General features: G+C 48.3%; 2 protein-coding genes across 10 annotated transcripts; both read left to right on the forward strand.

Moving 5' to 3' along the window:
• The first annotated feature begins 20 nt into the window (after positions 1-20).
• On the forward strand, positions 21-21,668 carry RAB27A (RAB27A, member RAS oncogene family). Of its 9 annotated transcripts, none has more exons than XM_088657134.1 (7): positions 21-376; positions 11,660-11,833; positions 14,807-14,892; positions 15,903-16,006; positions 17,683-17,806; positions 19,308-19,400; positions 20,205-21,668. In XM_088657134.1, the coding sequence occupies exons 2-7, from the start codon at positions 11,681-11,683 to the stop codon at positions 20,233-20,235; spliced, it is 591 nt and encodes a 196-aa protein (XP_088513260.1). In that variant the 5' UTR covers positions 21-376; positions 11,660-11,680; the 3' UTR covers positions 20,236-21,668. The 9 variants fall into 9 exon arrangements, with proteins under 9 accessions (XP_088513260.1, XP_088513256.1, XP_034987271.2 ...); XM_088657130.1 differs by adding an exon at positions 7,138-7,254 and having other exon boundaries at positions 135-376; positions 19,308-21,668; XM_088657133.1 differs by lacking the exon at positions 21-376 and adding an exon at positions 3,442-4,321.
• An 894-nt stretch (positions 21,669-22,562) lies between these two features.
• Positions 22,563-26,558, forward strand: RSL24D1 (ribosomal L24 domain containing 1). Its single transcript, XM_035131386.3, has 6 exons — positions 22,563-22,651; positions 23,248-23,361; positions 24,195-24,267; positions 24,835-24,898; positions 25,445-25,530; positions 26,205-26,558. Exons 1-6 carry the CDS (start codon positions 22,571-22,573, stop codon positions 26,276-26,278), a joined length of 492 nt encoding a protein of 163 aa, XP_034987277.1. The 5' UTR covers positions 22,563-22,570; the 3' UTR covers positions 26,279-26,558.
• Positions 26,559-26,817: the final 259 nt, after the last annotated feature.

Raw genomic sequence — 26,817 nt, forward strand, 5'->3', positions numbered from 1 at the left:
TCCTGCTTCTCTGGGCAGAAGAAGGGCTTGTTTGCAAGCTCCTGCGCCTGGGAAAGGAGGCAACACCACAATATCACTTGATCAGCCAGCGAGGCCACATGACAAACAGCTGAGAGTCATTAGGGTGGGCTGGCAGGCAGGCTGGGCTGAGGGAGGGGGGGGGCTACTTTGGGTGCAGCAGCCAGACTAGGGGAGCAAAGGGGACCTTCTGAAAACCAGCTCCTTGTTGCTCTTACCTCCTCACGTGCCAGCTGGCTGCTTTCCATGGCTCTGCTACTGGACCACAGACCCAAATTCCATCTCTGTTTGGGGATTTGTCTGTAGGACCTGCTGGGAAGGTGGGGGCAACCGAGCATCTCCTGCCAATTCCAATCAGGTAAGGAAAAGATTTATTCATTCCTCTGCTCTCCTTTCTTCTTCTTCTTCAGCAGTTTAAGCTCACATTATCTGTGTGACTCCTTCACTAAAATTACACACCTTCACTGAACCTGAACTTAGCTAATTATACCAGGGAATTAGGGTGAACTTCAGTTATGATGCCAATCTGTCAAAGGGGGGATGGGATTTCAGATGGATTCAGTGAAATCCCCCTGGGTATGTTTACTGGGAAGTCCTTTGAGCTTAGGGGGTGAATGTGTTTAGGGTGGCAGCCCCAAGCCCTTGGGGGGGATGGTAAGGTGTGCTCTGTGGTTCTTTGGAGCCTGACCCAGGGCTCTGCTATGTCTAAATGCTGGGAAAGTGGGTTTCCTTTAATTTTCAGAAAGCACATTTTAATCTCTAAGCTGTGCTGCCCTCGCTTGTTCTATATAAACGGGGCATGTTTAGGCCAAAGGAAGAAGTGCGGAAAAGATAAAAAGTGCAAATGTATTCAGGTAGCTTTCAAACACTGAAAGGGATTTCTGAAAATGAGGAGGAAGAAGGTGTCTGTGAGCTTAGCCAAGCGGGTGCTTTTCAGGTGCTTTTCACTACAACTCCTATTGGCCCCAGCCAACACAGCCTTTTCTTCCTTTTGCTCCTCAGCTGTATCCATCTCCAAAAGCTTGGGCCAAAACACAGCAGCTGGGTCAGGCAAGGCTGGCCTAGGATATTTTGCCACTTTAGGAAATCCTGAAAATCCTGCCCCCACCTGCATGTATGCATGAACATACACTTTGGCCCAGGGCTGGCCCACCCATGAGGCAAGGTGAGGCAACTGCCTCGGGTGGCAAGATTCACCGGGCAGCAGACCCTGATGTTGATTTTCTCCCTGCAGCCCTTGTTCCTGATGTAGATTATCCTTCTTCACTGGTGGGTTGGGGAGCTCCGTGATGGGGTTTGCCTCAGGTCCCAAAATGTTTTCCGTTGCATCCATGTCTGCATGCCACCTGAGGTGCCCTGGGTAGTGAAAGGAAGAGTGCAGCAGTGGCAGGAGGGCAGAGGTGGGCATGCTAGGGTGGGCCTGAGGCGGCCACCTCCCCCCACCTCCTGGGCAGGGTGGCTGGCCCAGCGGCCAGGGCGTGTCACTCTCCCACAAGGGTAGGAACTGTCATGCAAGGGCTATTGTGCTGCTCCCCTCACTCTCTGTGGGGCCTGGGCAGGCCAGCTCCCCACCGGATTGTGTCCTTTGCCTTTCAAGATGGGCCATGGAAAGCCTTGTTGCTGGCTGGCTGGCCAGTCCAGACTCAGAAGGACATAATGCTCTTAATGAAGGGAAAGAGGGAAAAAGCCACTTTGTTATGTGCATTCAGCTCCCACCAACATGAAAAGAAATAATTCTTTGCTCGGGGATCACATGACGCAGCCTGGAAGTTGGCGGTTTGTCAGTTGTGTGCTGGGCCAGAGGCAGGTCTTCAGCCTTGCTCCAACGGCAGGCTGGGCAACCGCAGCACAGTTGTCTGGCAGGGTTCCTCTTCCTCCAGCTCCTCTGAACTTCACGAAAGCGAAGGGGATGTGGAGAAAGAGCTTGCAGAATTTCTTTTTGTTCAGGCCGTCCAAAAGCACCGAGGGCCTGTCAACCACTTGCATTTTGGGGCTGATAACGGTGAATCAAATCAACCACATTTAGCAGACAGAATAAACTATAAGGAACTCAAACATTTCCCAGCTCATTTCAGGTTGTTTGGCTGGCTGCCAAGGTGAGGTGCAACCAGGAATTGGGGAGAAGCTGCTTTGGAAGGAGAAGGTCCCCAGCTTTGATCCCTGGAAGAATCTCCAGTCCAAATGATCAGTCATAGGAGAGGCTTCTCTCTGCCTGAAGCTGTCATCATCGTCATCATCAACAACAACAACAGGCATCCCCAAACTGCGGCCCTCCAGATGTTTTGGCCTACAACTCCCATGATCCCTAGCTAACAGGACCAGTGGTCAGGCATGATGGGAATTGTAGTCCAAAACATCTGGAGGGCCGAAGTTTGGGGATGCCTGATGAATCATCATCATCATCAACAACAACATCATTAATACCCCACCCATCTAGCTGGGTTTCTCCAGCCACTCTGAGCAGCTCTCAGCAGGAGCAGGCAGGAGCCTGAAGGAGGCTGAGGAGGCAAGGGGGCAGGAGGATGATCTTGGGGTAAGGGTCAGTGGTTTGTGGGGTTTGATGCCACCCGTGAAGCAGGGGGAAGAGGGGCAGTCAGAGAGGAGAGAAGAGGAGGTGGAGGAAGAGTTGCAGAAAGGTGGAGAGTCGGGGAGAATCTCCTCCATCCCCTGGTATCTACAAGGACAAGGAGGAGCTAAAAGCGACTGGAGCTGCTGGAGATGCTTTCGTGTGGTATATCAGAAGAGGGGAGTTAAATATCCTGATAGAGGCATGGTTGCGCTGCTGTTGCACAAACTGTTTAGGGACTCAGCTATACAGATGCAAATAAAATGTTTTGAATGTGCAATATACAGATGCGATTGTGAGCTATAGCATATTCAATGCATTTTTCAAAACAATTTTCAAAAAAGCATTTTCACAACGTTTTTAACATGTGTAGATTCCACCTTGGTTGGAGGACAAGTCTGAAGAGGGAGATGCCTATCTAGCTTTTTAGCACGAGGGGTGCATGCAATTTTTGCACCTTAGGAGCTGACGTCATTGAGTGCTTTGCCAATAAAAAACTAGATTTCCAATTGCATGTCCTCATTGGGGGCTGGGTGTGCTCAGGATAGAAGCCCCAGGGAATCCTTGCCTGTCTAAGCAGACAAATCTGGGCTAGACAGATCTTTAAGTCCAGCTTGGTTTGTGGCATTTCCTTGTCTGTATTTTCAGTGCACTTTAGGCATTGAGCTCAGCTTCAGCCTAAGAAGTGGACTGCGCCTATGAGGTTGAAAGATGCCCTATAAACTTGCCTTACAGTCAAAGTTTATGCCAAGTCTAAGAGAGGACCAAAGCCCTGGGGGAAAGATGGGAAGCAAACAAAACTTTTGAGCAGGGGCAGAAGCCCCTAGGACCTACCAAAAAAAGTCTCTCAAGTTAAATAAGGACATTAAATCCTTATTTAATGTGCAAATTCCCCTGGTTTTTGTTCACTCTGGTGAAATTTGTAGCGATTATAAACCATGTTCCCTTTTGGCACAAAAATGTTCCTTCAAGCCCTGCATGAAATATCCACTCAGGCAGTTAATAAGCGCTACCCATTTCCTTGCTTTAGAGATTTCTGTATCATTACAAGTCATTTTCAAACATCCACATCCAAACAGGGAACGCACTTAGAGGGTCACCTGGGCATTGAAGAAAAGGCACTGGTGGCTTCAGCAGGAAAAAAAGCCATCCTTTGTTGCCAGGTAAGTTGTGTCCAATAATCAAAGGCGAGGGAAACAACAAGGACTTTTTTCTGAGATAAAAAGCAAGAATCCTAGCGAGACTAAACAAATACGACTTGCAGGCCTGGCAATTCCAGGTCTTTTTAAATGTCCTGAATCCCTCCAGCTGGCTATGACTGACAGCTGCCTTAAAGGGAAACTCCCTACGAAATCACCACCACAGGATCCAGGGCCAAGGGCTCTTGGGCTACTGGCATTTTTTGTTCTGGTGACGCCTGGAGGTGAAGCTTAACGGAAAAACGCCTAATGCCTGTGATCAAACTGATTTGCCAAGAAGGAAAAACCACGCTGTTTGTTTTAGTGGCAAGGCCGATAAGCACTCAGCGATGTCACTTCCTACACCGTCCAGTCGGAGCCTAGTGTTTCCCCGCTGCTTTTGCAGGAAACAAGCGAAAAAGCAGAAAGAGTGTGGGCTAGCCAGCTGCAGCTCCAGATTAACTCTGTGCTGTTCAGGGCGAGTTAGAGGAGTTCCAGCTCTGGCCACATGCGTCGTTTCCCAGGCTCTCCTCTTCAACCGGATCCACTGCTGGGTGAGGTGAGGAGGAGGAGGAAAAGAGCACATCCCCAGGTCTGCCACAGGTTGTCCGGCTTGCATCTCTATCTTGCATCTCTATCATGGTATTCTAGCCATGGCAACACAGATGCAGCCCAGTCGTTTGCTGCCCGGGCTTTCTTGTTACAGCAAGAGTCCCAAACCCTTCTTGTTATTCTTCTCTGTCTCCCCTTTCCCCCTGAGGAAATCCTGGCAGGGTTCATTTCCTCCAGACTTGACAGGAGTGGGGGAGAGTGTCCCTGCTTTAAGGCCAAAGTGGCAGCAGAGCAGAGGCCTGGAGAGTCTGGGGTGGACAGTTAGCACACTTGGGACAGTTGTCCAGCTCCTGGCCTTAGCCTCCCTTGTGGAGTTTTTTTTTGGGGGGGGGGTGTACAAGGAATGGGAGATGAAATCTGATTTCTTCCTTGTCACCAGGTGAGCCTTCCATATTTATAGAAAAGGGCTTGGAAGCGGATACAGTTGTACCTTGGCGGTCAAACGGAATCCATTTTGGAAGTCCGTTTGACACCTCCAAAACGTTCGGAAACCAAATTGCGGCTTCTGATTGGCTGCAAGAAGCTCCTACAGCCACTCGGAAGCCTCATCGGATGTTCGGGTTCCAAAAGAACATGCACAAACCAGAACAATCACTTCCGGGTTTGTGGCATTGGGAGCCAAAACGTCCGAGTTCCAGGGCGTTCAGGAGCCAAGGTACGACTGTATTAGCAAATTGGTTAAGAGTATATTGGCTCTGTGCTGTTGCTAGGGTTGCCAGACCTCCAGGCCTGACCTGAACTCTCCCGGTTTCAAGTATATATAGTCCTCAGGAGCTGGCTGCAAATTAAAGCATAGACACGTGGAGGGAGGTGTGTGTGGCAGGTCTGCCTTCCTCCACTCCCCTCTCCCAATTTACCTCCATCTTCAGGGCCCACCTTGTGACATCACCAGGGGCTGCCCCTAGGTCTCAGGTTTGGGTCCTGAAATCTTAGGATGTCACTATTTTCATTGGAGAAATGTTGGAGGGTATGGCATTATCTGGCCCCCAACTGAAGGCAGCCCTGTATAGGAAAGTTTTTTAAAAAATGTTTAATGTTTTATTATGTTTTTATATATGTTGGAAGCTGCCCAGAGTGGCCGGGGCAACCCAGTGAGATGCATTGGGTACAAATAGTAAAATTATCATTATGGAATTATCATTATCCTATTTTCATCGGATAAAGTTTGGAGGGTATGTCCGGGTCTCAGTTGCTCCTGGCCTGGCAGCCATAGTTGTTGCCTGGAACACATGGTCAAAGATAAGATAAGATATCTTTATTGTCATTGTCCCCTTGCGGGAACAACAAAATTACTTGGTTGCTACATCCACTCAGATAAAGCATTCCGCATAATCCAAAATTACAAAACCTAATTAAAATTAATTAAAAACAGTAAATATAATACAAATAACAAATAAAATAAGATGACTTCAAAGTCCAGGCTTTCCATTTAAGGCCAAAATCGCTCTAGAGAAGAAACTGTTCCTGAGACGGCTCGTTCTTGCCTGCATTGTTCTATATCTCCGTCCCGATGGCAGGAGCTGAAAGAAATGGTGACCAGGGTGCGTTGGATCTCTTGATATGCTTTTCTATGGCACCTGGTGGTGTAGATTTGTTCTAAGGTGGAGAGTGAGCAGCCAATAATGCTCTCTGCTGTTTTAATAATTCTACACAGCCCTGCTCTATCCTGAATGGCACTTGTTGTGGCCAAATGGCAGGAGCGTGAAGCCAGGACACATGTCCCAGCCCAGTTGTCTACAACTCCCTTGAACCCCAGCCAGTTGCAGTCCAAAGCAGCAGGTCAGCGAAGGTTGTCCTAGCTGATCAAGTTGCCGTCCTGCAGCTTTCGTGCCTTGCCTGCTGACCGCATCAGGATCACGTGGCTCTGAGCCTGGCCTATTGTAAGCTGTTTTCAGCAGTGGCGTTAAGGAGAGTCTTATGCAGAAATCTTTCATGTGCATGCTTTGAGTTTGCTTTAATTAGTTATGTTCTGTTTTCTACCATCACCACCCCACACGTCGCCTCCAAGGTTCTTCTCAGGAAAATGTGGACTTCCTAGCTTCCCTTTTCTCGCTCAGTTGCCTAAGGCAGAAGCTGCAAGCGTTCTCTCCAGCGTCTCCTCCCTGCCTTCTTTTTCCTTCTGCAATGAGGAAGGGGGTTGTTTTGTAAAAGCAGGTGGTGGCTCTGTCTTCAGTTAACTAGTTTCACACACAGAGGCATGGTCACCTCTCTTCCGGCTTTATATTTACAAGATCCTATTTTTGGCCACTCGATTGCACCAACAGAAAAGTGCAAATCCAGAAATAGAGTAAACCTCACAGGAATGGAGGAAAGGGCCGGGGACTCTGCCATATAACAAATCACACTACAGTATTGACTCATCTAGATCTCCATCTTGGCTCTGCTGACTGACAGCACTGCTAAAGTGGAATGGAAGCACCTGGGTTGATCTGAGTTTTTGTACCTTTTTTTAAAAAGTCCTATCATTTAAATCAGACATCCCCAAACATCGGCCCTCCATATGTTTTGGACTACAATTCCCATCATCCCCGACCACTGGTCCTGTTAGCTAGGGATCATGGGAGTTGTAGGCCAAAACATCTGGAGGGCCGCAGTTTGGGGATGCCTGATTTAAATGCATTGCCTACTTCTTGCCCCTCAGACTCTTGGAGGCAGATATAAACAAGAGCCCAGACTTTGGTAGGAGGGAGCAAAGAATCCCTTCTGCCGCCATGGCCAAGACACACTGCGCTTTCTCTTTCTCTCTCTCTCTCTCATTTGCAGAAGCCTCCTCTGGCAGCTACAACAGACGGGTCTCCGAAGGACACGCTCTGGAAAGGATAGGATTGCCAGGTTCCATATGGCTGTTATGAATCAAACATGACAGACGGTGCACAGGCAGTAAGCCTCTTCCACGGAGTCAGGGGCCTCCTTATCAGCTGGCCTTCGGAAGCAACAGTGGGGAATACGATATTTTGAGCACAAGGAAGCAAAAGTTATGGCTGGGTGCCTGGTGTGTGAGGAGTCAGGCGAGCTGATTTCTGGTGCGTCAGAGCCCATCCTCTCCCCTGTTTGGAAGTGCCGTAGGTTTGCCAGCCTTCACTTGGCACTTAAACAAATAAATAAAACCCAGATCACAAAAAGTCAGGTAAAACGCACGAGGGCAAAATGACAATTAATATTCTAGTGAATATTATGGTAGTCGACAGAAGGTGAGAAATACATCCCGACCCATCAACGCCCCCTGGTGTGTGTACACAAACAGGAGCTGTCCTGTTGCGAACAGCTGGAGCCGGGTGGGCAGAGGCTGTGAAAGGCACAGAAGTGGGGAAACAGTTTCACCTGGCTGTAAGGCAGTAATGTAAACACTCCTTTCATGCTTGATGCCTGGCGATGGCTCCCTTGCCTTGCCACCTGTGTGCTGCAACCTTGTACCATTTTTTGTGTGAGGGATGACGAGTCTGGAAGGGGGGGAGGTGTCTGAGCCCCCGAGGAGATCAAGGGCAGCTGTGTGCCTCTGTGCCCAGATGAGGAAGGGGCTGCCCAGCCCAGCCCTGTCTCCAGCCCGCCTGAGGCACACCTGCCCCACCTGTCAAGAGAGCAAACAGGTGACACGTAAGCTGCTGGCCGGGCTGTGTGCGAAGCAGGTGGGGCCCCACCGGCTGCTGCGCCTCTGCTAGCTGGGCTGGGGAGAATGTGCCTCGGGCAAGAGCACGCTGCTGCTGCTGCTGCTGTGGTGTTGCTGTCCGGAGGGGAGAGGTGAGTGGCTTTTCCTTCCTGGGGCGATGGCTGGGTGCAATCCAGGGGAGCAGCAGTCGGTGGGGGGTGGGGACATGGCTTGAGGCAGGTTGGTGCCGAAAGTGATCATTTACCTGGTCAGATGTTAGTCAACGCCTGGGTGGGATGGAGGAGGCAGGGAGGGGGCTCTGAGCTGCTGCTGGGGATTCATGCTCACTTTGAAAAGGTGGCTTTCCTAACCCTGACCTCTGCCTTCCAGCTGTGCTGTTTTTCAGCGCAGGAACTTCCATTTGTATTCTTTGGATGTAAGAATGAGCTGCAGAGAGGCCCCAAGCAGATGTCTGTCCTTTCCCCTCAAAGCCAGCAGCTCTCCTTCAGCAAGCAGCAAGCAACACAGCTCTACCCTGAAAGACCTAGGGTGCCCTTGGGCAGGCTAGGAACTTGGAGTCACCCCCCCCCCCAGAAAAAAACCATGCATCCCTTTTAAAATGAGACTGCCTCGAACTCAAGCTGTCTGCCCCAACTCATCCATAGTTGCCGCAGCTGCAGGATCTGGCCTCCCAAATATCTGAAGAGTACCAAGTTAGGAAAGGCCTGCCTAAAGCCAGGGATTACCATATTTAATGGGGTCTAATGCGCCATTGAATCTAATGCGCATCTCAATTTTCAGAACCTTGAAACCCAGAAAGTAATTGCTGGCGAATGCAAATGTGCATCGAATCTAATGCTCACCTTAATTTTTGCAACGTAATTTGGCCAAAAAAGCTGAGCATTAGATTGGAGTAAATACCGTATGGGCAACCAGCTTAACACTGGTGCAAATTGTGTACAGATGCAGCATCAGCACATAGGCCACATGCCGTTCGCCTTGTAGCCCCCCCAAGAGCCATGTTTTGTCCCTTTCTGGAATCCCAGGTTTGGCCGTCAGTGGAAATCTGCTTTAGGTGGCCGCTGCACACAGAGCTGGTCCATGTGCTGGCACTGGTCCATTCTCAGGGCAGAACTTCTTGTGCGCTGCTGCAAGCAAACCCTCCAAAATGGGAGGATGGCTTGGCATGCGATGAGCCCAATAGCAGCCTCTGCTCCAGCACGGCTCTGGTATGCACCATGCAGGCCTTGCAAATGGCCGCTGTGTGCTCAGGTGGTCCTGTGGGTCCTCCTCTAGGCCTATGTGATGCTGCTCCGAGGATTCTGCCAGGCAAAGCCACATTGTTCTTTCCCCTCCCTGAAGTGGAGGCTCTTCCAGGTCTTCTTGTGCCATCTGAACCTTGTTTATGTCCTCCTGAAGGTATAGATTGCTCTACTAATAGGCATTCGGTGGAGTGTGTGACGACATTTGGAAGAATGCTATAGATCAGGGGTCAGCAACCTTTTTCAGCCATGGGCCGGTCCACCGTCCCTCAGACCATGTGGGCCGGACTTTTTTTTTTTTGTGGTGGTGGTGGTGGGGGACACGAACGAATTCCTATGCTCCACAAATAACCCAGAGATGCATTTTAAACAAAAGCACACATTCTGCTCATGTAAAAACACACTGATTCCCACACCGTCCGCGGACCGGATTGAGAAGGCAATTGGGCCGCATCTGGCCCCCAGTCCTTAGGTTGCCTACCCCTGCTATAGATGGTCATCATGCTGACCAACCCGCCTGCTGAAATCCTGCCTGGGCTTTGCTGCTGTTTTTGTGGAAGGGCTGCTGAGCTGTTCAGCTTTAACCTAAATAGACTAAGGGTGGAGGCCGCTTCTTAAATATTTGTGCAGGGAGGAGGAGGAGAAGGAGGAAGAGGAGGATGAAGCTTAACCCTGCTGGACAACAATAGTCTTGCTGCCTCTCCTATCTGTGCCAACCTTCCTTGGGAGAGATTTTTGGCTGGTTTCCTCTCAGGGATTGTCATGGCAAAGCATCAATGTAGGTGTTGTCATTTCTTTTTTCCGAAATAGCATATCTAGCCCTCAGCCTGTCATAACAGTCCCATCTTCCTGCTCTCCTTTCCATACGTAGAACAGCTTGTTCAATAGTAGACTATTTTTGTATTTTCTCAACTGCCTCGAGCTCTGAGTTCTGAAGACAGGAAGGACAGGTAGGATTTTTTAAAATAAGCCATGGAAACCCGTGCAGGTTGGAAGTACAGGTCAGCACAATTTAGCTCCGTTACCATCAGCTGAAAACCTATAAAAAGCACCTTGGCATCATTGCCCCTGACTTTAAAGTTCCTTCTTCCCAAACCAGGCTGAAACACAGTCAATAAGCCTAGGCCAGGCATCCCCAAACTTCGGCCCTCCAGATGTTTTGGACTACAATTCCCATCATCCCTGACCACTGGTCCTGTTAGCTAGGGAATCATGGGAGTTGTAGGCCAAAACATCTGGAGGGCCACAGTTTGGGGGTGCCTGGCCTAGGCCCAGGCAACCTCATCTGTGGTATAATGTGACAGAGAGAGGGAGAGAGAAAGTGGGCCGTGTTCTGGATGTAGTGGCTCCCTAATCCCCCTTTCCATGCAGAAGTCCATTAAATGGTGAGCACCAGTTGCTACTTCTTAATAACGTTTATCAAGTGACTTCTTCAGACATCTGTTTATTGAGCGATCACCCTGACTTGCCCTGCACGAAACACATGTGGAAGTTAGGCTATGTCCCGTCTTTATTGAGCGTTTATTCTGATTTGTTTGTGGGGAGGTTATACGACAAGGGTTGTTTGTCCCAATTTGCTGTGTCTTCCCACTGATCCTTTGTTCATCCCACACTTTGCAGTGTGTTTGCCGCTCACTTTCCTAACACCCCAAAGCCAGGGTTTTATTGAATTAAAACAAAAAGTTTGTTGCGCTAGGATGACAGAGTGCTTTAATCCATTTTTATTCAAAAAAAAAAAACACTAAATTCCCAGCATGCACTTGAATTCCTCCTGCAAAATACTGACAGTCTGGAGGCGAGCAAAGATAATACCAAGCTTAATTACACCTTTTGTACCAAGAGTATGCAAAACTTGTTCTCATGCCAACACTTCATCTGGTGGTTTTTTTTACCTGGTGTATGTGTTGGGGGTTAGGGTCTGGGGGTGGTCGACACTCAGGCCAGCTGCACCAGGCATCTCCTGTCATGTGCACTTGAGTCCTGCGAGGGAGTAATTTTTCCATGCCTATTCAGAAAACTTTGACTGGTGGAGGAATCTGAATCAGAGTCTGGATTTTGGCCTCTGCAGCCATGATGTTTTCCTTATATGTGTTTGCGGTGGGGTGGACAGATGGACACCTGTGTCATGTACAGTATGAAGACTTTCCTGGTTTCTGTGCATGTATGTAAATCTATTGCAAGTTACATCTTCCCAACCTGTTCAGCAAAGGAGTCTTGTGTGCACTGTCTTCTTCACACAGAGAGCAGTATGCACTGTTCTTTTCGGGGGAAATGTCCCATGTGCTTAGATTGGGCTCCATGATGGAGGAGATGCTGTGAGCTCTGGACAGTTGATAGCTGGGATTTCACAGAATGCAATATATAGTTATTGGAAAACGAACGGAAATGAAAGCTGCTCCCTTCCTCTTCCTCCCCTCCCCTCTGTCTCACCCCAAAGGCTGTCCTCAGAGTTCTCACGATGTCTGATGGGGACTACGATTACCTAATCAAATTCTTAGCCCTGGGTGATTCTGGTGTGGGGAAGACCAGTTTCCTTTATCAGTACACAGATGGCAAATTCAATTCCAAATTCATAACAACTGTTGGCATCGACTTCCGGGAAAAGAGGGTGGTAAGTTCCCACCATTTTCTACATCTCCTTTTTTTTTTTTTGCGGGGGGTGGGTGGGTAGGAAACTCACTTTCAGCTACCTTTCAGAAAACTGTGATCAGAACTCAGACCTGTCCCAGTTTTCCCTGAACCTGGCAGGGCGTGTGGATTCCTGGACCTTATTGGACATAAACAGGCGAGAAGCAGAGAAGGAGAAGGGATGAGGTCCGCACTTTGGAAATGGCTCATATTTATGGTGGTCACCCATTAGCTCACCCCAAGTGCCGTTTCAACTGACTTTGCAAAACGTGCTTTTTATTTTTCACAGTGACCTTTTTAGCAGTTTGGCCAAATGGGCCTGGGTGCCATTTCCAAAGAGCACCCTCTCCACAGGCCTCTTTCAGTGGTGCTCTGCTACAACCACCTCCTCCTGTCCTTGCAGGCCTGGTGGGTGGTGCAGACAGCATGGTCTAGTGAACCAAAACAAGTTTCCCTTTTAGTTCCAAGGAATAAGAACTATCTGGGGAAGGGGCAATTTCCCTCCCCATTTCTGAGACAGGACTCCAGTCCAGTCCACATTGATTTCCTGCTGCCACCACTATCCTCCTCCCTCCAGCTTCTTCTATCCACCCACCTGTGCAGCTCTGTTGGTTATAGAAGCAGCAGTCTCTAGGAAAGGGCCTGGGGCTTTTGTTTGCAAGAAAGATGGTGGCTTTGGTCAGCTGATTCTGTAGCAGAACAACCCCTGAGATTCCCTGTAACTCCCACAAGAAGTGGTGGCCTCTCCTTCCGTGGAGGTTTTTCAGCAGAGGTTGGATGGCCACCTGTCATGGATGATCTAGTTGAGAGTCCTGCATTGCAGGGCGTTGTACCAGATGACCCTCAGGGTACCTTGTAGCTCTCTAATTCTATGATTCGGTGGTTTAACCAAATTGCTTGATGCAAACAATCTGGCCCTAATAACTTCAACGTCCTCTGTAAATTCAAAGTCACTTGTTCCTGCCCAGCCATGGACCTCAAAGGGCTTATCCACTCTTCCTCTTGTCCTGCTACTCCCCCCCCCCCGGAAAACCACTCTTTAGCTTCAATCGGAGCAAACAGCAATTTAGGTTTTCTCTGGATGGACGTTTGCTTCAATTTAGAGAGAGAGGCAGTTTTCCCTGGGAAAGGAGCACGGCAAGAGGAAAACTGCTTGGACCCTTGCTTTCTAAGCATGGGACAAGTGCAAGTCTGGATGAGCCCAAAGTCAGCTGGGCTCTCCTCCTGTTCTGACTTTCTGATGGTCTCAGCCATTCCCCAACCCACCTGGGAGCAATGAAATTGCACCATCCTACTAAACTGGGCCTTCTGCCAACCTAGCAGTTCAAAAGCATGAAGTACAAGTAGATAAATAGGTACCGCTCCGGCGGGAAGGTAAACGACATTTCCGTGCGCTACTCTGGTTTTCCAGAAGCGGCTTAGTCATGCTGGCCACATGACCCGGAAGCTGTACGCCGGCTCCCACATGACCTCAGAGTCGTTCCACGACTGGATCTAACGGTCAGGGGTCCCTTTACCTTTACTAAGCTGGGCAGCACAAACTGCATTAAAAGAGAGCTGCTGGGAATGAAAAAATTAGGCATGCAGAAATGTGTTTGTCTTTCTTGAAGCCTTGTCTGCTGTCATTGTTAGAACAGGCTTGTCCCTTTCCAGGCTGTTGCTGCTGCCCTTTGACTTCTTTTCTGTCCCCAACAGAAGCAGAACTAGCTATTTCATTTCCACGTCCCTCTTCCTGCTGCAGCCTCTGCCTGCCTGGTTTTCCATATATTAATATACCGTCCCTGCCTATAATGAGATCAAGTTGACACTGTCCGGGAGGCTCCCTTTCCTACCTGCGCCTGCTAGCAATCAATGCCAGCCTGCCAGGAGAAAAGGTACAGGCTAAATTGTCAGTCTTCCTTATCTGATTGTACTTTTTGCAGTTACACTTAAATCTAAGCAATCAAAATCAGGTTCCACACGTTTTGGATTTATTTACTACCCAGCCCCCATTTGCAGTCCCCATTGCTGGCTCCATTTGTGTGCCCGGGGCAGCATGTGTGTGTTTGTGTGTGTGTGTGTGTGTGGAGTGGGGCACCTCTGATGTCTAACGCTTTAAATGTTTTGTGATTAAGCAACCTATTAATCTTCCTAAATACAGAAATATTGCACTGGGCATTGGAGCAGGAGCAGAAGGGAGAAGCTGTGCCAGGTCTCCTGGCTGCTACTTCTGCCTGCTGCACAGTGCCTGAGGTTAGAAAGCTGCCCTCCTCTTAGGAAATGGGGTTGAAGGGGTCTCCCTGGTTTCACTTGGCTTTGGGGCAGGGGCTTGCCTGTTGCAAAGCCCAGTGTGATTGGAGGAGCTCCTCCTCTGCTCTCCTTCCCAGGGTTTGGGGCATGGATGGGGTGGGTTCTTGAAATGCAGCGAGCAAAAACTCTTTACAGACTGCAAACGGATTTGCAGAGGCCTGAGTAACAACATTTCCTAATGAAAACTTCCGGCTGTTTCTGAACGATCATCATTCAGAAATATGCCCCGGAAATGTTTTCAATCGTGAGTTCTTCTGCTGCTCCACACTAGGATTGAAATCCTCTGAAAACATCCTGGAAACTGGCCAAGCCCACTAGGAGGCCAACTGGGCTTATTTGGGTTTTACAGCTTGAGTTTTGGACCCTGCATAAACCCTAACAACAACAGCAGCAGCAGCAGCAGCAGCAGCTCCTGGAGAACAATATTAAAATATTGTATTCATTGTATTTCCTCTCCTAAATTCAATTCAATTACTAACAGCAGATAAAGCAGACCATAGGTGCAAGCAGCCTGGGAGCAGAGCCATAAAAGCCAGTTTGATAACTGACTCTAAGCCCACAGCCCAGGCTTCCCAAAGATCGAAGGTGTGGGGGCCTCTTTGTGGAGGGAGATCCCCAGAGATGCTAGTTGGAGGCACTCGTCCTATGTCATGCCTTTTTTAAACAGGTTTACCGATCAAATGGGCCAGATGGCATTAGTGGTCGAGGACAGAGAATACATCTCCAGCTGTGGGACACAGCTGGGCAAGAAAGGTAAGGGATACAGAGAAGAAAATGTAAGAACTTCAGAAGATTTGTCTTGTTGAGCAGTGTTTCCCAACTAGTGTGCCTCCAGATGTTTTGGGACTACAACTCTCATCATTCCTGACCACTGGTCTTGCTAGCTAGGGATGATGGGAGTTGTAGTCCCAAAACATCTGGAGGCACACTGGTTGGGAAACACTGTTGTTGAGCATCCCTTTCTTGCAGTGGCCAATACTGTAGCTCTCTCTGGCTTGCCCCCCCCCCCCACATCAACTGGGATGGCTGTAGTCTCTGTCCCTGCGGATGAGATGCGCCACCCCTGAGCACAAGTAGCTGCTGACCACCTCCATTATTTTTCTAATCTCATTCATTTCATTCATTTTCCTACTCTCCTTTTAAAGTCATCCATGTTTGCGGCCCTCGCTGCATCCTGTGTATATGTTTCATTGCTGACATTTTTATTGTTGCTTTGAGATGTTTCTTAGGAAGTGGATCTTAAATGAAACAAAATAAATAAATAAAACAAATAAACTTGTAGGAGCCAATTCCAGAATTTAATCGTGAGCTGTTTCCTTTTGTCTGCCCTGGATCTCCCATCAGTCAACAGAAACAAATGATTCTGAGGTCTAATATTATGAAGGGGGAGGAAGAAAAAAAATCTGCCTTTCCTCCTTTCTCCATACCATCCATTGTTTTATATACCTCTAAACCCGCCCACCACCCCGTCAATAAGTTGTCCTTTATCCTAACCTGACCTCTGCGCCAGCTTTTCTTCTGCTATTGACAATTGGCCAAAAGGCCTTTGCTAAGAGGTGTCTTGAGACACTAAAGCCCCTCCCCAGGAGCCCCTCTGTTCCTTTCAGATTACTTTAGACTTGGACCATAGTAATTATATCAAGAATTCTGGCTCCTTTGCAGCGAGTGGTAAAATGCTTCAGTCTAGTTACTTCCCTTATTGCAGGTCCTTGTTTGTTGTTGTTTAGTCGTTTAGTCGTGTCCGACTCTTTTCATCCTTGTAGGTTTCGTAGCTTGACGACCGCCTTCTTCCGAGATGCAATGGGCTTCCTTCTCCTCTTTGATTTGACCAACGAGCAAAGTTTCCTCAACATCAGAAACTGGATGAGTAAGAGGCTGTCTTCCCGCACTCCCCAATGGGCAGCTGCCTTTTCCTAGTATGACCCCTGTGGGTGTGGGGCTGTAGAGAGAGAGACAGGTCCATAATTCACCCTAGCCCTGTAGCCAGTGGGGAGCACCCCAAAAGTCAGCATGGAACAAGTCTGGACACATTATTTTGTGCCATTAACAAAACGTGGGCCTGCAGGGATTTCTTCTTCTTCAACAGCCCTATAGGAAGCCATGAGCCACTGAGGCGCAAGTGGGCACCGGTCAAGCAGGAAGAATAATGCTCCCCCTGGGTTGGTAGTGTCTGCCCCCAAACCTGATCACCTTCCCTACAGTTGTCTCCTTGGCGTGCAAGGTTGAATCCAAAGCAGCCATCTTTTGGTTTTCTGTGGGGGTGTATTTTCAACTGTGAAGGTGGCAAAAGATGAAAAGTCCTGGCAAACAAAGCCTTTTATTTCTGCTGCCCAAGCAAAGCTTGGAGGCAGATGCTGTCTTGGCTGGGGACATGCCAGAGCTGTCCTCCGTGGCATTGGGTTTTTGTGGTGGGCAGGCAGGTTCTTTTGTTACAGGTAGGTAGCCGTGTTGGTCTGACGTAGTCAAAATAAAAATAAAAAATCCTTCCAGTAGCACCTTAGAGACCAACTAAGTTTGTCATAGGTATGAGTGTGCATGCACACGAAAGCTCATACCTATGACAAACTTAAAGGTAAAGGGACCCCTGACCATTAGGTCCAGTCGTGTCCGACTCTGGGGTTGCGCGCTCATCTCGCATTATTGGCCGAGGGAGCCGGCGTATAGCTTCCAGGTCATGTGGCCAGCATGACTAAGCCGCTTCTGGCAAACCAGAGCAGCACATGGAAACACCGTTTACCTTCCCGCTGTAGCGGTTCCTATTTATCTACTTGCATTTTGACGTGCTTTCGAACTGCTAGGTTGGCAGGAGCTGGGACCGAGCAACGGGAGCTCACCCCATCACAGGGATTCGAACCGCCGACCTTCTGATCAGCAAGCCCTAGGCTCAGTGGTTTAGCCCACAGCGCCACCTGGGTCCCTGACATGACAAACTTAGTTGGTCTCTAAGGTGCTACTGGGAGGTTCTTTTGTAAGAGGCATGTCATGCCCCAGCCTCAGATTTCTGTCTGGGGTCCATCTGTCACCACCTGCACAGAACCTCCAGAGGCATTTTTCTGACTTTCTCAGCTGTACTCAGTGAAGGCTGAACAGCTTCCACTCGTCCACCTCAGTGAAGGGTGAAGAGGCCCTCACCCTAACTGTGCCTGCGTTACCTCGCTGCCTCCAGGCTGCCCTCTGAATCGCTTCCCTTTGCATTGTTGGGTTCTGTGGGTGCAGCAGCAGCAGCAGCACCCAATGCATTTGCTTGGGGTCCTGGAGAGGAGAGTGTCCACTGCATCCATGGACTCATGTCCCCCTCTACTAGCACCAAGCCTGGTCCAGGTTCACAAGGGTGACAGGCTGAATTCTTGCATGGGAGCAACAGGACACCTTCGGGTGCCCATGGAGGGCACTGGGTGTGTGACAGTCACAGGTAGGGGGAATACACCATAATGTAAGAATGAAGGGGTCTGTGCAGGAAGGCCATAGAGTGCTCTGCTTTCGCCACTTCTCTGGATGTTGCAGCAAGTGAGCCTGGCATTTCCCTTTTCCTGTTACTGTTAGGCCAGTTGCAAACGCACGCCTATTGTGAAAACCCTGATGTGGTCCTGTGTGGAAACAAAAGCGACCTGGAAGAGCAGCGGGTGGTGAAAGAAGAGGACGCAAAGGAACTTGCAGAGAAGCATGGGCAAGTCACATCCTCCGTTATTCTTGCGGTTTGGGCAGAGCTGTGGCTGCCTCCTGGAGAGGCATCTCTGTGGTCTGGCTGGAGGGAGCTCCTCTAAGGAGCCGCTTAACAGAAAAACTGGTGGCCTGGTACTCCTCGGGCAGATGGAAATAATCCTTCGGAGCCCAGGATCCTTCCTCAGCCCCTTCGCCCCCACCCTCTACTGCCTTTCTTTTCTGGGCATCTGCACAGGTATTCCTGTATCTTTGTGTGCGCACCTTAAAAAAAAAAACTTACAGTACCAAAGAAACCCCCAGGAAGTGCGCAAGAGCAAACTTTACCCACCTTAGTTTTCATGTTTCATTTGGGCAAATGAAAGCTTGTTGGGGGCGATGGTGTCATGTACAGTATGTGGTGGACAAGATCTATTTCCATCTGTTGTTGTTTTAGTTTTTTAATTAGGTCTTGTTGCAAGAGTGGTATTTACCTAACCGAGACTTGCACAAGAGTGATAAAGAAGCTATTATTTATTTTAATTTTATTTTAAATATTGTGGCAGCCCTTGATGATGTGAGTGTTGGTGGGGGAAACCCCGAAGACATTAGGAGAAAACTCTTCCTGGTGCCGATGAGTCCCACCTCATTGACTGGGGATTCATTGCAGGCGAAAGGAAGGATGGTTTCATGAGGAAGACCCTCCCCTCCACCTCCAGTGTCCATCCTGAACACCAGTTGCTGGGGGATGACAGCAGTGGGAGACCCGGGCAAAAGAAAGCCTAGTTTCGCCCCTGCTTTGGGGCGCTGAGCAGAACTGGGAGCAAGCTGGCTCCTCCTTCCCGTGGAGGGGTGGGTCTGGGTAGGACCCCAGTGGACTCTGCTTGTTGGCAATTGTGCAGGGAATGCGGTGCCAGAAGTTCCTGCTCTCCACTCCCAAGTGAGGGACATGAACCGAAAGGTCGGACTTTGGCCTGCATGAACGGACTGTTCGGTATAGAAATTACAGCCAAGTAAAAAAGTAGCAAGGAAGTGGCCTGCAAAAACAGCCACCTCTTGAGCACCACCAGCTGGAGAATATGAGGACCTGCTTTTGCTCAGTCCTCGTGCAGAAGAAGGTCATCCTCCTGCCCTTTGAAAAGCCCTGTTTATTCAGCAGCATTTGTCGTGATTTACTTGCTCAAAGCAAGTAAGGTTAGATTATTGCACATTTATTCTGATCTGCTTGTGTTTATATGCCCTCCCATTGTTCGCCCCACACTTTTCATCCCATTGCTTTCTGAGATCAGATTCTTTTTTAAAGTGGATTTGTCATTCTAGGGCAACAGGGAGCTCAAATTCACTTTAAAGCTGGGCAAAGCTAAAGTTCTGGTATCTTCCTGCGAAAGAGTGACTGTCCAGACTCCAGATAAGAATTGTGTTCTGAGAAGCCAAACAGGCATTAATCCTCCTTTCCTTCCTGAGATTTGCCATTATCTCAGAATGCCACAGCTCTGCAGAGTAACCCTTTCTGATGCCTTTTTCCCCAGGATCCCTTATTTTGAAACGAGCGCTGCCAATGGGGCCAACGTGAGCCAGGCCATCGAGACGCTTCTGGACCTCATCATGAAGCGAATGGAACGGTGTGTGGACAAGTCCTGGATCCCAGAAGGGGTAGTGCAGCCTAATGGGCACAGCTCCACAGAGCAGCTCAGTGAGGAAAAAGAGAAAAGCAAGTGTAGCTGCTGATCAATAGAGACGCAACTACAACATTTGAAATTAAGCTATGATGATATTATGGCTGAAGCTTAATATGAATTTTTGGACCACCTCTATATGTAGACATAGATGTGTGATGATCAGCTCTGCTAAGCACCAGTTTACTATCAAACAACACCGACTTGTGCTTTTGCAGCCGTTTCCCTTTATTAGTTACTAGCTAGACTGGGCTAAGTTTTCAGGATTTAGACTGGCTGCTCAACAGCAAGTGTTATTTCCTCTAAGGACCCAAATTCCCTTGCTGCAACAACAGAAATGGGCGGGTGGGCTAAATTGGCCAGAGGAAGCAAGTAATTTGTTCTTCGTTACAGGAAATGTTCTGCATTTTAATGTGTTAAAAATAGATAAATAAATCCTTTGTTATCAATAATAGGGAACCGGCATCCCATCTCCACCTCCGGATGTTGCTAGACCAACAGTTCTCATCATCCCTGACTCTGCTGAGGCTGATGAGAGCTGCAGTCCAACAACATCTGAATGACAACTGCTCCCCTATCTGTTTTTAGAGACATCAAGCTGGCCCTTGCAACAGGACCAAACTCTGCTACCTTTCAGAGTTAGTATTGCTAGAATCCAGATGTGCTATTCTGCCTAAGTAGGTGGAGCAAGAGTATATTGCATGTATACGGATGCAGAAGTGTCATATGTAAACTTTCTTGTTTTGACAGGAATAGAGGGCAAGCTAATGCTTTGTGCTAAATATCTTTGTTTGGAAAGAGTCTCCTTCACAGTCGGACTGAAAATATTATTACTGACTCTTCTGGCGAGGTCTTACTCTGTTAAGCGACAACTCTTGGCTTATACACCTGCCGTCTGTGTTTCCTTGCTTCAGTAGAATCCAGACTCATTTGCTGTGATTCTGCAGCTAGCTTGCTTTCGCTGATGCGTGTAATCAAATGGTCTAGATCAGTTTATTTATTCCCAGGCAGAATCAGTATTTTGAATGGGGCTTAGAACCTCCTGGGAGCACCTCCTGCATGGGCTTGAAGGGGATGAGAAGAACACCAGAAGAGGGGAGGGGGCTTTACTGTTTGCTTGTACAAAGTGGGGGTGCAGAGTTACTTTGTCTTACCATGCCATGCCACTGAACAATCTTTTCTGAGCGCCTACATTTTTCCAATACCTTTTAAAACATCTTGCTCAAAAGTCTTATTCAGTCTCTGCGCACTTAAGTCCCTGCATCTATCCCACTGCTGGACTTGAAGCTAGCAGCCCATAGCCATGGGGTCAAATGGTCCAAATGCATACAAGCAAAACATTCCACAGCATCTTCCCCGATGCACCAGCCCTGCCCACCCACCAAACTGCCTAACTGGTTGGTTGTAAGACCTGAGCATTAAATGTGACTTGCTGTTTGGCATTGAGGCCCTGATGCTTGGAGATAATAAACAAAATAAGAAACCTTTACCTGTTGTAGCAACGTGCTCTGCTGGGCTGTCACCCTGATGTGGACAAAATAGCACCCAAAAATCTATTTATGTGAACACCCTGGATATTTTGTTCAGCACGTGCTGCAGGTCAAAACCTGCCCTGCCAAATACATTCAAATTAAGAACTTACCTTATTAAAAACTGCATTAAAAGGATAGCAGCAGTTGGATAAACTGTGAACATGCTTACATCCAGAAATGCATTCCAGGGGATTAAGGGGGGCTGTTAAGTGTTCTGAAAAATGTGTTGTGCTGTTTTAAAACTCACCACATGCCCAGGCCTCAAGATGGGACATCCAAGTGTGTGGTGGGGGAGGGGGTATGAAAATATTGGATCAAATGTCTGCTAATGCCTGAGACGCAAAACTGACTGGAGGCTTTTTGCTCATCATAAGTGCCTTTGAAAGGACCCAGGACTAGCAAAAGAGCCAGTTTTTTTAAACGAAGGAGAAATACAACTTCATTTTGTGGAGGAATGTCCTGGAACTCTGCCACCTGTACACTAAGGCTAAAATCACACCAGCTGAAACGTCAGAGATGCATTTTTCTGAAACCAGAGGTGTGTTTTAGATTTGATACAAAAGGCTGAAACAGCCATATTTTTTGACCCGCATGCTGTATTTATCGAACTGTATAAATGGGGAATTTATAACTGCCATGTACTGCCATGAAGAGGTATCTCTATTAAAAATGAATTATAGCACTGGTGTGCATCTTTGACTTATTTCTAGCTGAGATCAGGAATTTGTGCAGTATGATTCAGAAGTTGCACAGGAGACATTTACGCATCACAGGTCATGGCTGCTCATAAATGTGATGCACCAAAGAGTCAGCAACTATAATGGGAGTTCTCCGGTGCCCATTTCTGCACCTCAAGCTCCTCCATCATTAGAGAAGGCCCTGAAATAACTGGAGAGAAGGGGAAGGAAGGCAATTTACCCAGGTCCCTTAGGGACCATGCCTATTGCTCATCAACCGAGGCTCCCCCACCCATTCACCTTCTTTCACCACCACCACCCTTTCCATGCCACAGTTCAGTGATAGAAGAGCTGCTTTGCATGCAGAAGGACCCAAGTTCATTGCCCAGCCATCTCTCCAGGGAGGGCTGGGAAGGGCCTATCGGACTGGCAGCAGCGGCTCCCCAGGGCCTTTTCAGGCGAGGACTTCTCTCCCAGCCCAACCTGGAGAGGCCACCTTACACCTTCTGCAGGCCAAGCAGCTGCTCTGCCCACTGAGCTGAGGGAGAGCGGCTGGAGGAGAGGCAGGACAGGCAGGCACTGCCACAGGAGGGGGTATCTTCATGTCCCACCCAGCCCCACGGCTTGGAGGGTCTCTCCCTTTTCCAGCCCCCCAAGGACCACCACGTGGTGTCTCTACCGGCTTTCCGCCTGCCCGCCTTCCTGCAGGCGCCTCCAGAAAGGCAACTCCGAAGCCGACAGGCCCTTTGGTGCGCATGCGTGCTCGTTCCGCTCTCGGCGCAACGGCAGAAGGCGCGGCGGCAGGGAGACGCTCTAGCCGCGTGCTCCGGAAGTTACAGCAGCGGAACTTCCGGTCCGGGACGGGGAATCGCCCTTTTTTCCTTTCTCTTCCACGGTAGGCGCTGCGATGCGTGTGGAGAAGTGCTACTTCTGCTCCGGCCCCGTCTACCCGGGCCACGGGGTCCAGTTCGTCCGCAACGACTGCAAGGTGAGTGAGGGCTCCTCTGAGCATGGGCAGAGTGCCGCCTCCTCCTCAGGCAGGCACGTGGCGGGGAGGGCGGGTCGGTCTGTGGAGACGTCACACCCGAAGCCCATCCTTAGGGCTCCTCCATAGCGGCCTGACTCTCGAGGGCTCGCATGATACGTGTCCCCCCTGTATTGGGCATTCAGGCGTGGCTGTGTGACAGCTGCGGTTGCATCCCGATTGGCTCGCGGGATGTTCGCGCATCTGCCCAGGAACCATCCCTTCACCCACCCACCGCACTTTTCATCCCTGACCACTGTTTGTGAAAGCTAGGAATGATGGGAGTTGCAGTCCAAAAACAATTGGGGACCCAAGTTTGGGAAAAACTGCTAGGGCGGCAGGGGTCTCTAACACACCTCAGTTGTGACAGCCGAAGGTTTTGCTCTGCACTTGTAACGTATTGACAGGCTAGAAGCAGTCCTGGGAACTCCTACCCTTCAGGGTAAACACCATTTCCTAGGCTGCTTGGATTGTAGTGGCAGAATCAGACATCACGAGAAATGTTGATAAAGAGATGATTGAGGGAATAAAGAGATGATTGAGGCTCTCTCTTCCTGCAGGTGTTTCGGTTTTGCAAGTCAAAATGCCACAAAAACTTCAAGAAGAAGCGGAATCCAAGGAAGGTCAGATGGACCAAAGCGTTCCGCAAAGCATCTGGGAAAGAATTGACAGTGGTGAGTGTGCGAGTCGGGTGCTGTTGGGCACATCACTGTGCCCCAATCCCATTCAAGCAAGTGGATTTCTAGGAGTGCTGTAAAATTATTATTTAAAGGTTTTGAGGCACGGAAGTGTCACTGAGTTTGCACTGCTGGCCTGTAGCTGTGGAGCAGCAGCTGAAATGACTGAGTAGCTTGAACAAACAAAGTCAAGTCTGCTGCCCCAAGATGTATTGATTTTCACTGGCGAAAGAGATTTGAGGGGACTATTAGAAGCTTTTATTCAGAATGTTCCACTTTCAGAGGCAGGTTGTCTCTTTGGATATCAGCTTCTATGGAGCATCAGTTATACCTTCATGTCCTATTTGTGGACATCTCTGTCATTGTGGGATGCTGGACTAGTTGGTTCCACTTGGTCTGATCCTCCTTTCTGGTGAACTCAGCTTTGGTCCTCTTGCCCATATTTTGCCTTCCAAAGTGACGTTACTGCAGAGCATTCTCCATGCTCCACAGCACAGCACAGCAACAACACCCACCCACTATGGATGTACTTAAGTTGCTGATTGGACCTTTTTGTGGTGTTGGCATTTTTGCTGCTTATTCTGTGAAAGGGACTTTTTGTTGATTATGGTCTTAGAGATGAGTGGTGATGCATGCAGTTGAGGAGGAGGTAAGTCATTCTCTTGCCTTTAGCTTGCAGCTCTGAGCAGCTGTGAGTTCTATGCTGGACTTGCAAATGTTACGTTGGACTTGCATCTTTTGAAAAATGTTTCAAAAGGAAGACAGGTGTTTGGGGCACCAGCTTGAAACTTAGTTGTCTGACACTAATTCTTCTGCTTTTAACTATGTAGGATAATTCATTTGAGTTTGAGAAACGGAGAAATGAACCCGTGAAATACCAGCGAGAGCTTTGGAATAAGACAGGTATGTTCAATTCCTATATGCGGTGGGGCAGGATTAAAAAAACACAAGTAATGTTAGCAACGTTGTTTTTAACCAGCATAACTTAGCAGTTCACAGCATGTGACATTTAAAAGTGCCTGTGAGTTTTGTGCCAGCATTTTCTAATGGTGCAAATAGAATCATGGGATGGGAGTTGAGCTAATGATCAAGTATAGTTATTACTACTGCTACTACTAGACTTTATATACCGCCCTATACCTGCAGGTCTCAGGGAGGTTCACAGGATAAAATCAGAATATAAAGCCACAAAGTACATAAAGTAAATACAACAATAACCCAATAATTGCAATAACCCCATATACTGTATGCAGTTAATGAACATCTGATGAACATGTGCAGAAGGCCATAGCATGTGATATAAGCATTTCATTTGTTCAAAGTCCTATGTTGCTCAATTGTAATAAAGCCCTGTAAAATGAGTCAGTATTATCCCTCTTGGCAGGTGGAGTGGGGCCTGTCCAAGACCAACTAGTGAGGTCATGGCTCAAATGCAGTTAATTTTAATATTACAATGTCTTTCTTTTTCAGTGGATGCAATGAAGAGAGTAGAAGAGATCAAGCGAAGGCGGCAGGCCAAATTCATCATGAACAGGTGAGGGGCAGCAATCCCTTTCTCCTTTGAGGCATCAGCTGAGAGTGGAGGGCTTTGACCCCAGCTGCATGTTGTAAAATCACAAACATTTTGCAGTTGGGATGAGTGGAGCTATTTAACATCATTGGCAAAATTTCTAGTTTGCACTAAAGTTTTTTTTCCATAAATTGGTTCTCTTGGGCTCCCTTGAGATGCCGGGGAAATTTGGAAGGAACAATTTGCTTCTCATGATGTTTCTGGGGGCAAAATCAATGAACCAGATCCACCAGTTGAAAGTGGGAGAAGTGGTTGGCCTTATGTCATAATTGTCTGATGTACCCAATATGACCACATGCTTTGTTGTGAGGGGTGTTTTTTTAAATTTTAAAAAAGGGTTTCCTCTTCATTGCTAGTAGCTGGACTTCTGTGAGTGATATCTCAGTTCCTTTTGACAGGCATGAAATGTGTGCTCTAATTTGTGTGCATTTAAAATCTGCTTGTACTCTACTTTCATTGATTTTGCAATAAGAGGGTTCCTGTTCATTTCTTCTCTCCCGCCCACCCCAGATTAAAGAAGGGGAAAGAGCTTCAGAAAGCACAAGACATCAAGGAGGTCAAGCAGAGCATCCACCTTCTCCGGGCTCCCCATGCAGGTGAGGCTGGCTGATCAGGAAGTCAGCCTTTTGTAATATGAAATGGGTAGCTTAAAAGCAGCTGGCCGGTCGTGATGTGAGCTTCATGTTGACTTGTGCCATTTGGCTCCATTCTCCCAGCTCACAAAGTTAAGCCAGATCAGAAGCCAGAGGGGCTTCCCTGAGAATTCCACAGAGGGGTTTTTTCATTAAAATTATTTGTACGTTGCCTTTGGGGGCCTCGCCTGCCCGAAGTAAATAGAGAGGTACCTCGGGTTACAAATGCTTCAGGTTACAAACTCCGCTAACCTGGAAGTAGTACCTCGGGTTGCGAACTTTGCCCCAGGATGAGAACGCAAATCGCGCGCTGGCGGCAGCGGGAGGCCCCATTAGCGAAAGCGCACCTCAGGTTAAGAACGGACCTCCGGAACGAATTAAGTTCGTAACCCAAGGTACCACTGCACTATAAAATCACAAAAAATAAAAAAATAATCAATCCTGACAAATGCAGCAAAAATTAATTATATTAAAAAGGCCAGTTAAAGATGGATTAAATTAAGAAAAGGTGGGTTTTTAAAGCTGTTTAAAAATGTTCAGTGTTGAGGCCACAGCAAAACCTCTTGAGGGAGAGGGAGTTCCGCAGTCAGGTTTTCCAGAGGACTATTGAAAATCACAATTTTTAATTTCTTTTCAAGGCAAACCCAAAGAGCTGGAAGAGAAGATGGTTCAGCAGTTACAGGACACCATGGATGTGGAAGGTGCCTCCTAGAGAGCATCTCTTCTGGAGCCTGTTTGTTTATTTCTGTGTCTGTGAAGTGTGAGAAGCAACCTTGTTTATCTCTCTTTTCTGCTTTGGCCATGCTGAGTGTAGCTGTCAGAGAAGAAGACGTGAAGCCCATTGAAATGGACTCTCTGTGCAAAAATTTGGGTGGAGGGAGTAAAGTGGCTGACATGAAGAGGATGGTTTCTTACTAGATTTTTATGCAACTCTGTTAATTCAAATCCAGTGAGATGAATGGGGCATCAAATAAAGCATTGTGCAGAAGAGACATATGTGCCTGGAATTGAACTACTTGTTGCAACCAGCTCGTCAGTCAAGGCATAAATGGCTTGTGAAGTGATGCTTGGCACGTGTCCCCTTAGGACTTATAAAATCCAGCATGCTGCCTTATTCTGCTCAAAGAAGAAATATTGACACATATACATCCTGCATGGAGTTGTCATGTACTAGCAGATTTCCACAGGCTAGAGGGGGTGGGGGAGAGGCTGATCGAGAGGGAGATTTCTGGGTGATTTGCAGATCAGCAA

This window comes from Zootoca vivipara, chromosome 13 (genome assembly GCF_965207765.1).
Source record: "Zootoca vivipara chromosome 13, rZooViv2.hap1.1, whole genome shotgun sequence".
NCBI classification, from domain to species: Eukaryota; Metazoa; Chordata; class Lepidosauria; order Squamata; family Lacertidae; genus Zootoca; species Zootoca vivipara.

Coding starts and splice junctions, on each gene's coding strand:
- RSL24D1 (XM_035131386.3), top strand. CDS start 22,571: ATGCGTGTGGAGAAGTGCTACTTCTGCTCCGGCCCCGTCTACCCGGGC. Junction 22,652..23,247: donor TCGTCCGCAACGACTGCAAG/GTGAGTGAGGGC, acceptor CTCTTCCTGCAG/GTGTTTCGGTTTTGCAAGTC. Junction 23,362..24,194: donor CTGGGAAAGAATTGACAGTG/GTGAGTGTGCGA, acceptor TTAACTATGTAG/GATAATTCATTTGAGTTTGA.
- RAB27A (XM_035131381.3), top strand. CDS start 4,271: ATGCGTCGTTTCCCAGGCTCTCCTCTTCAACCGGATCCACTGCTGGGT. Junction 4,322..11,659: donor CGGATCCACTGCTGGGTGAG/GTGAGGAGGAGG, acceptor CTCACCCCAAAG/GCTGTCCTCAGAGTTCTCAC. Junction 14,893..15,902: donor GACACAGCTGGGCAAGAAAG/GTAAGGGATACA, acceptor TCATCCTTGTAG/GTTTCGTAGCTTGACGACCG.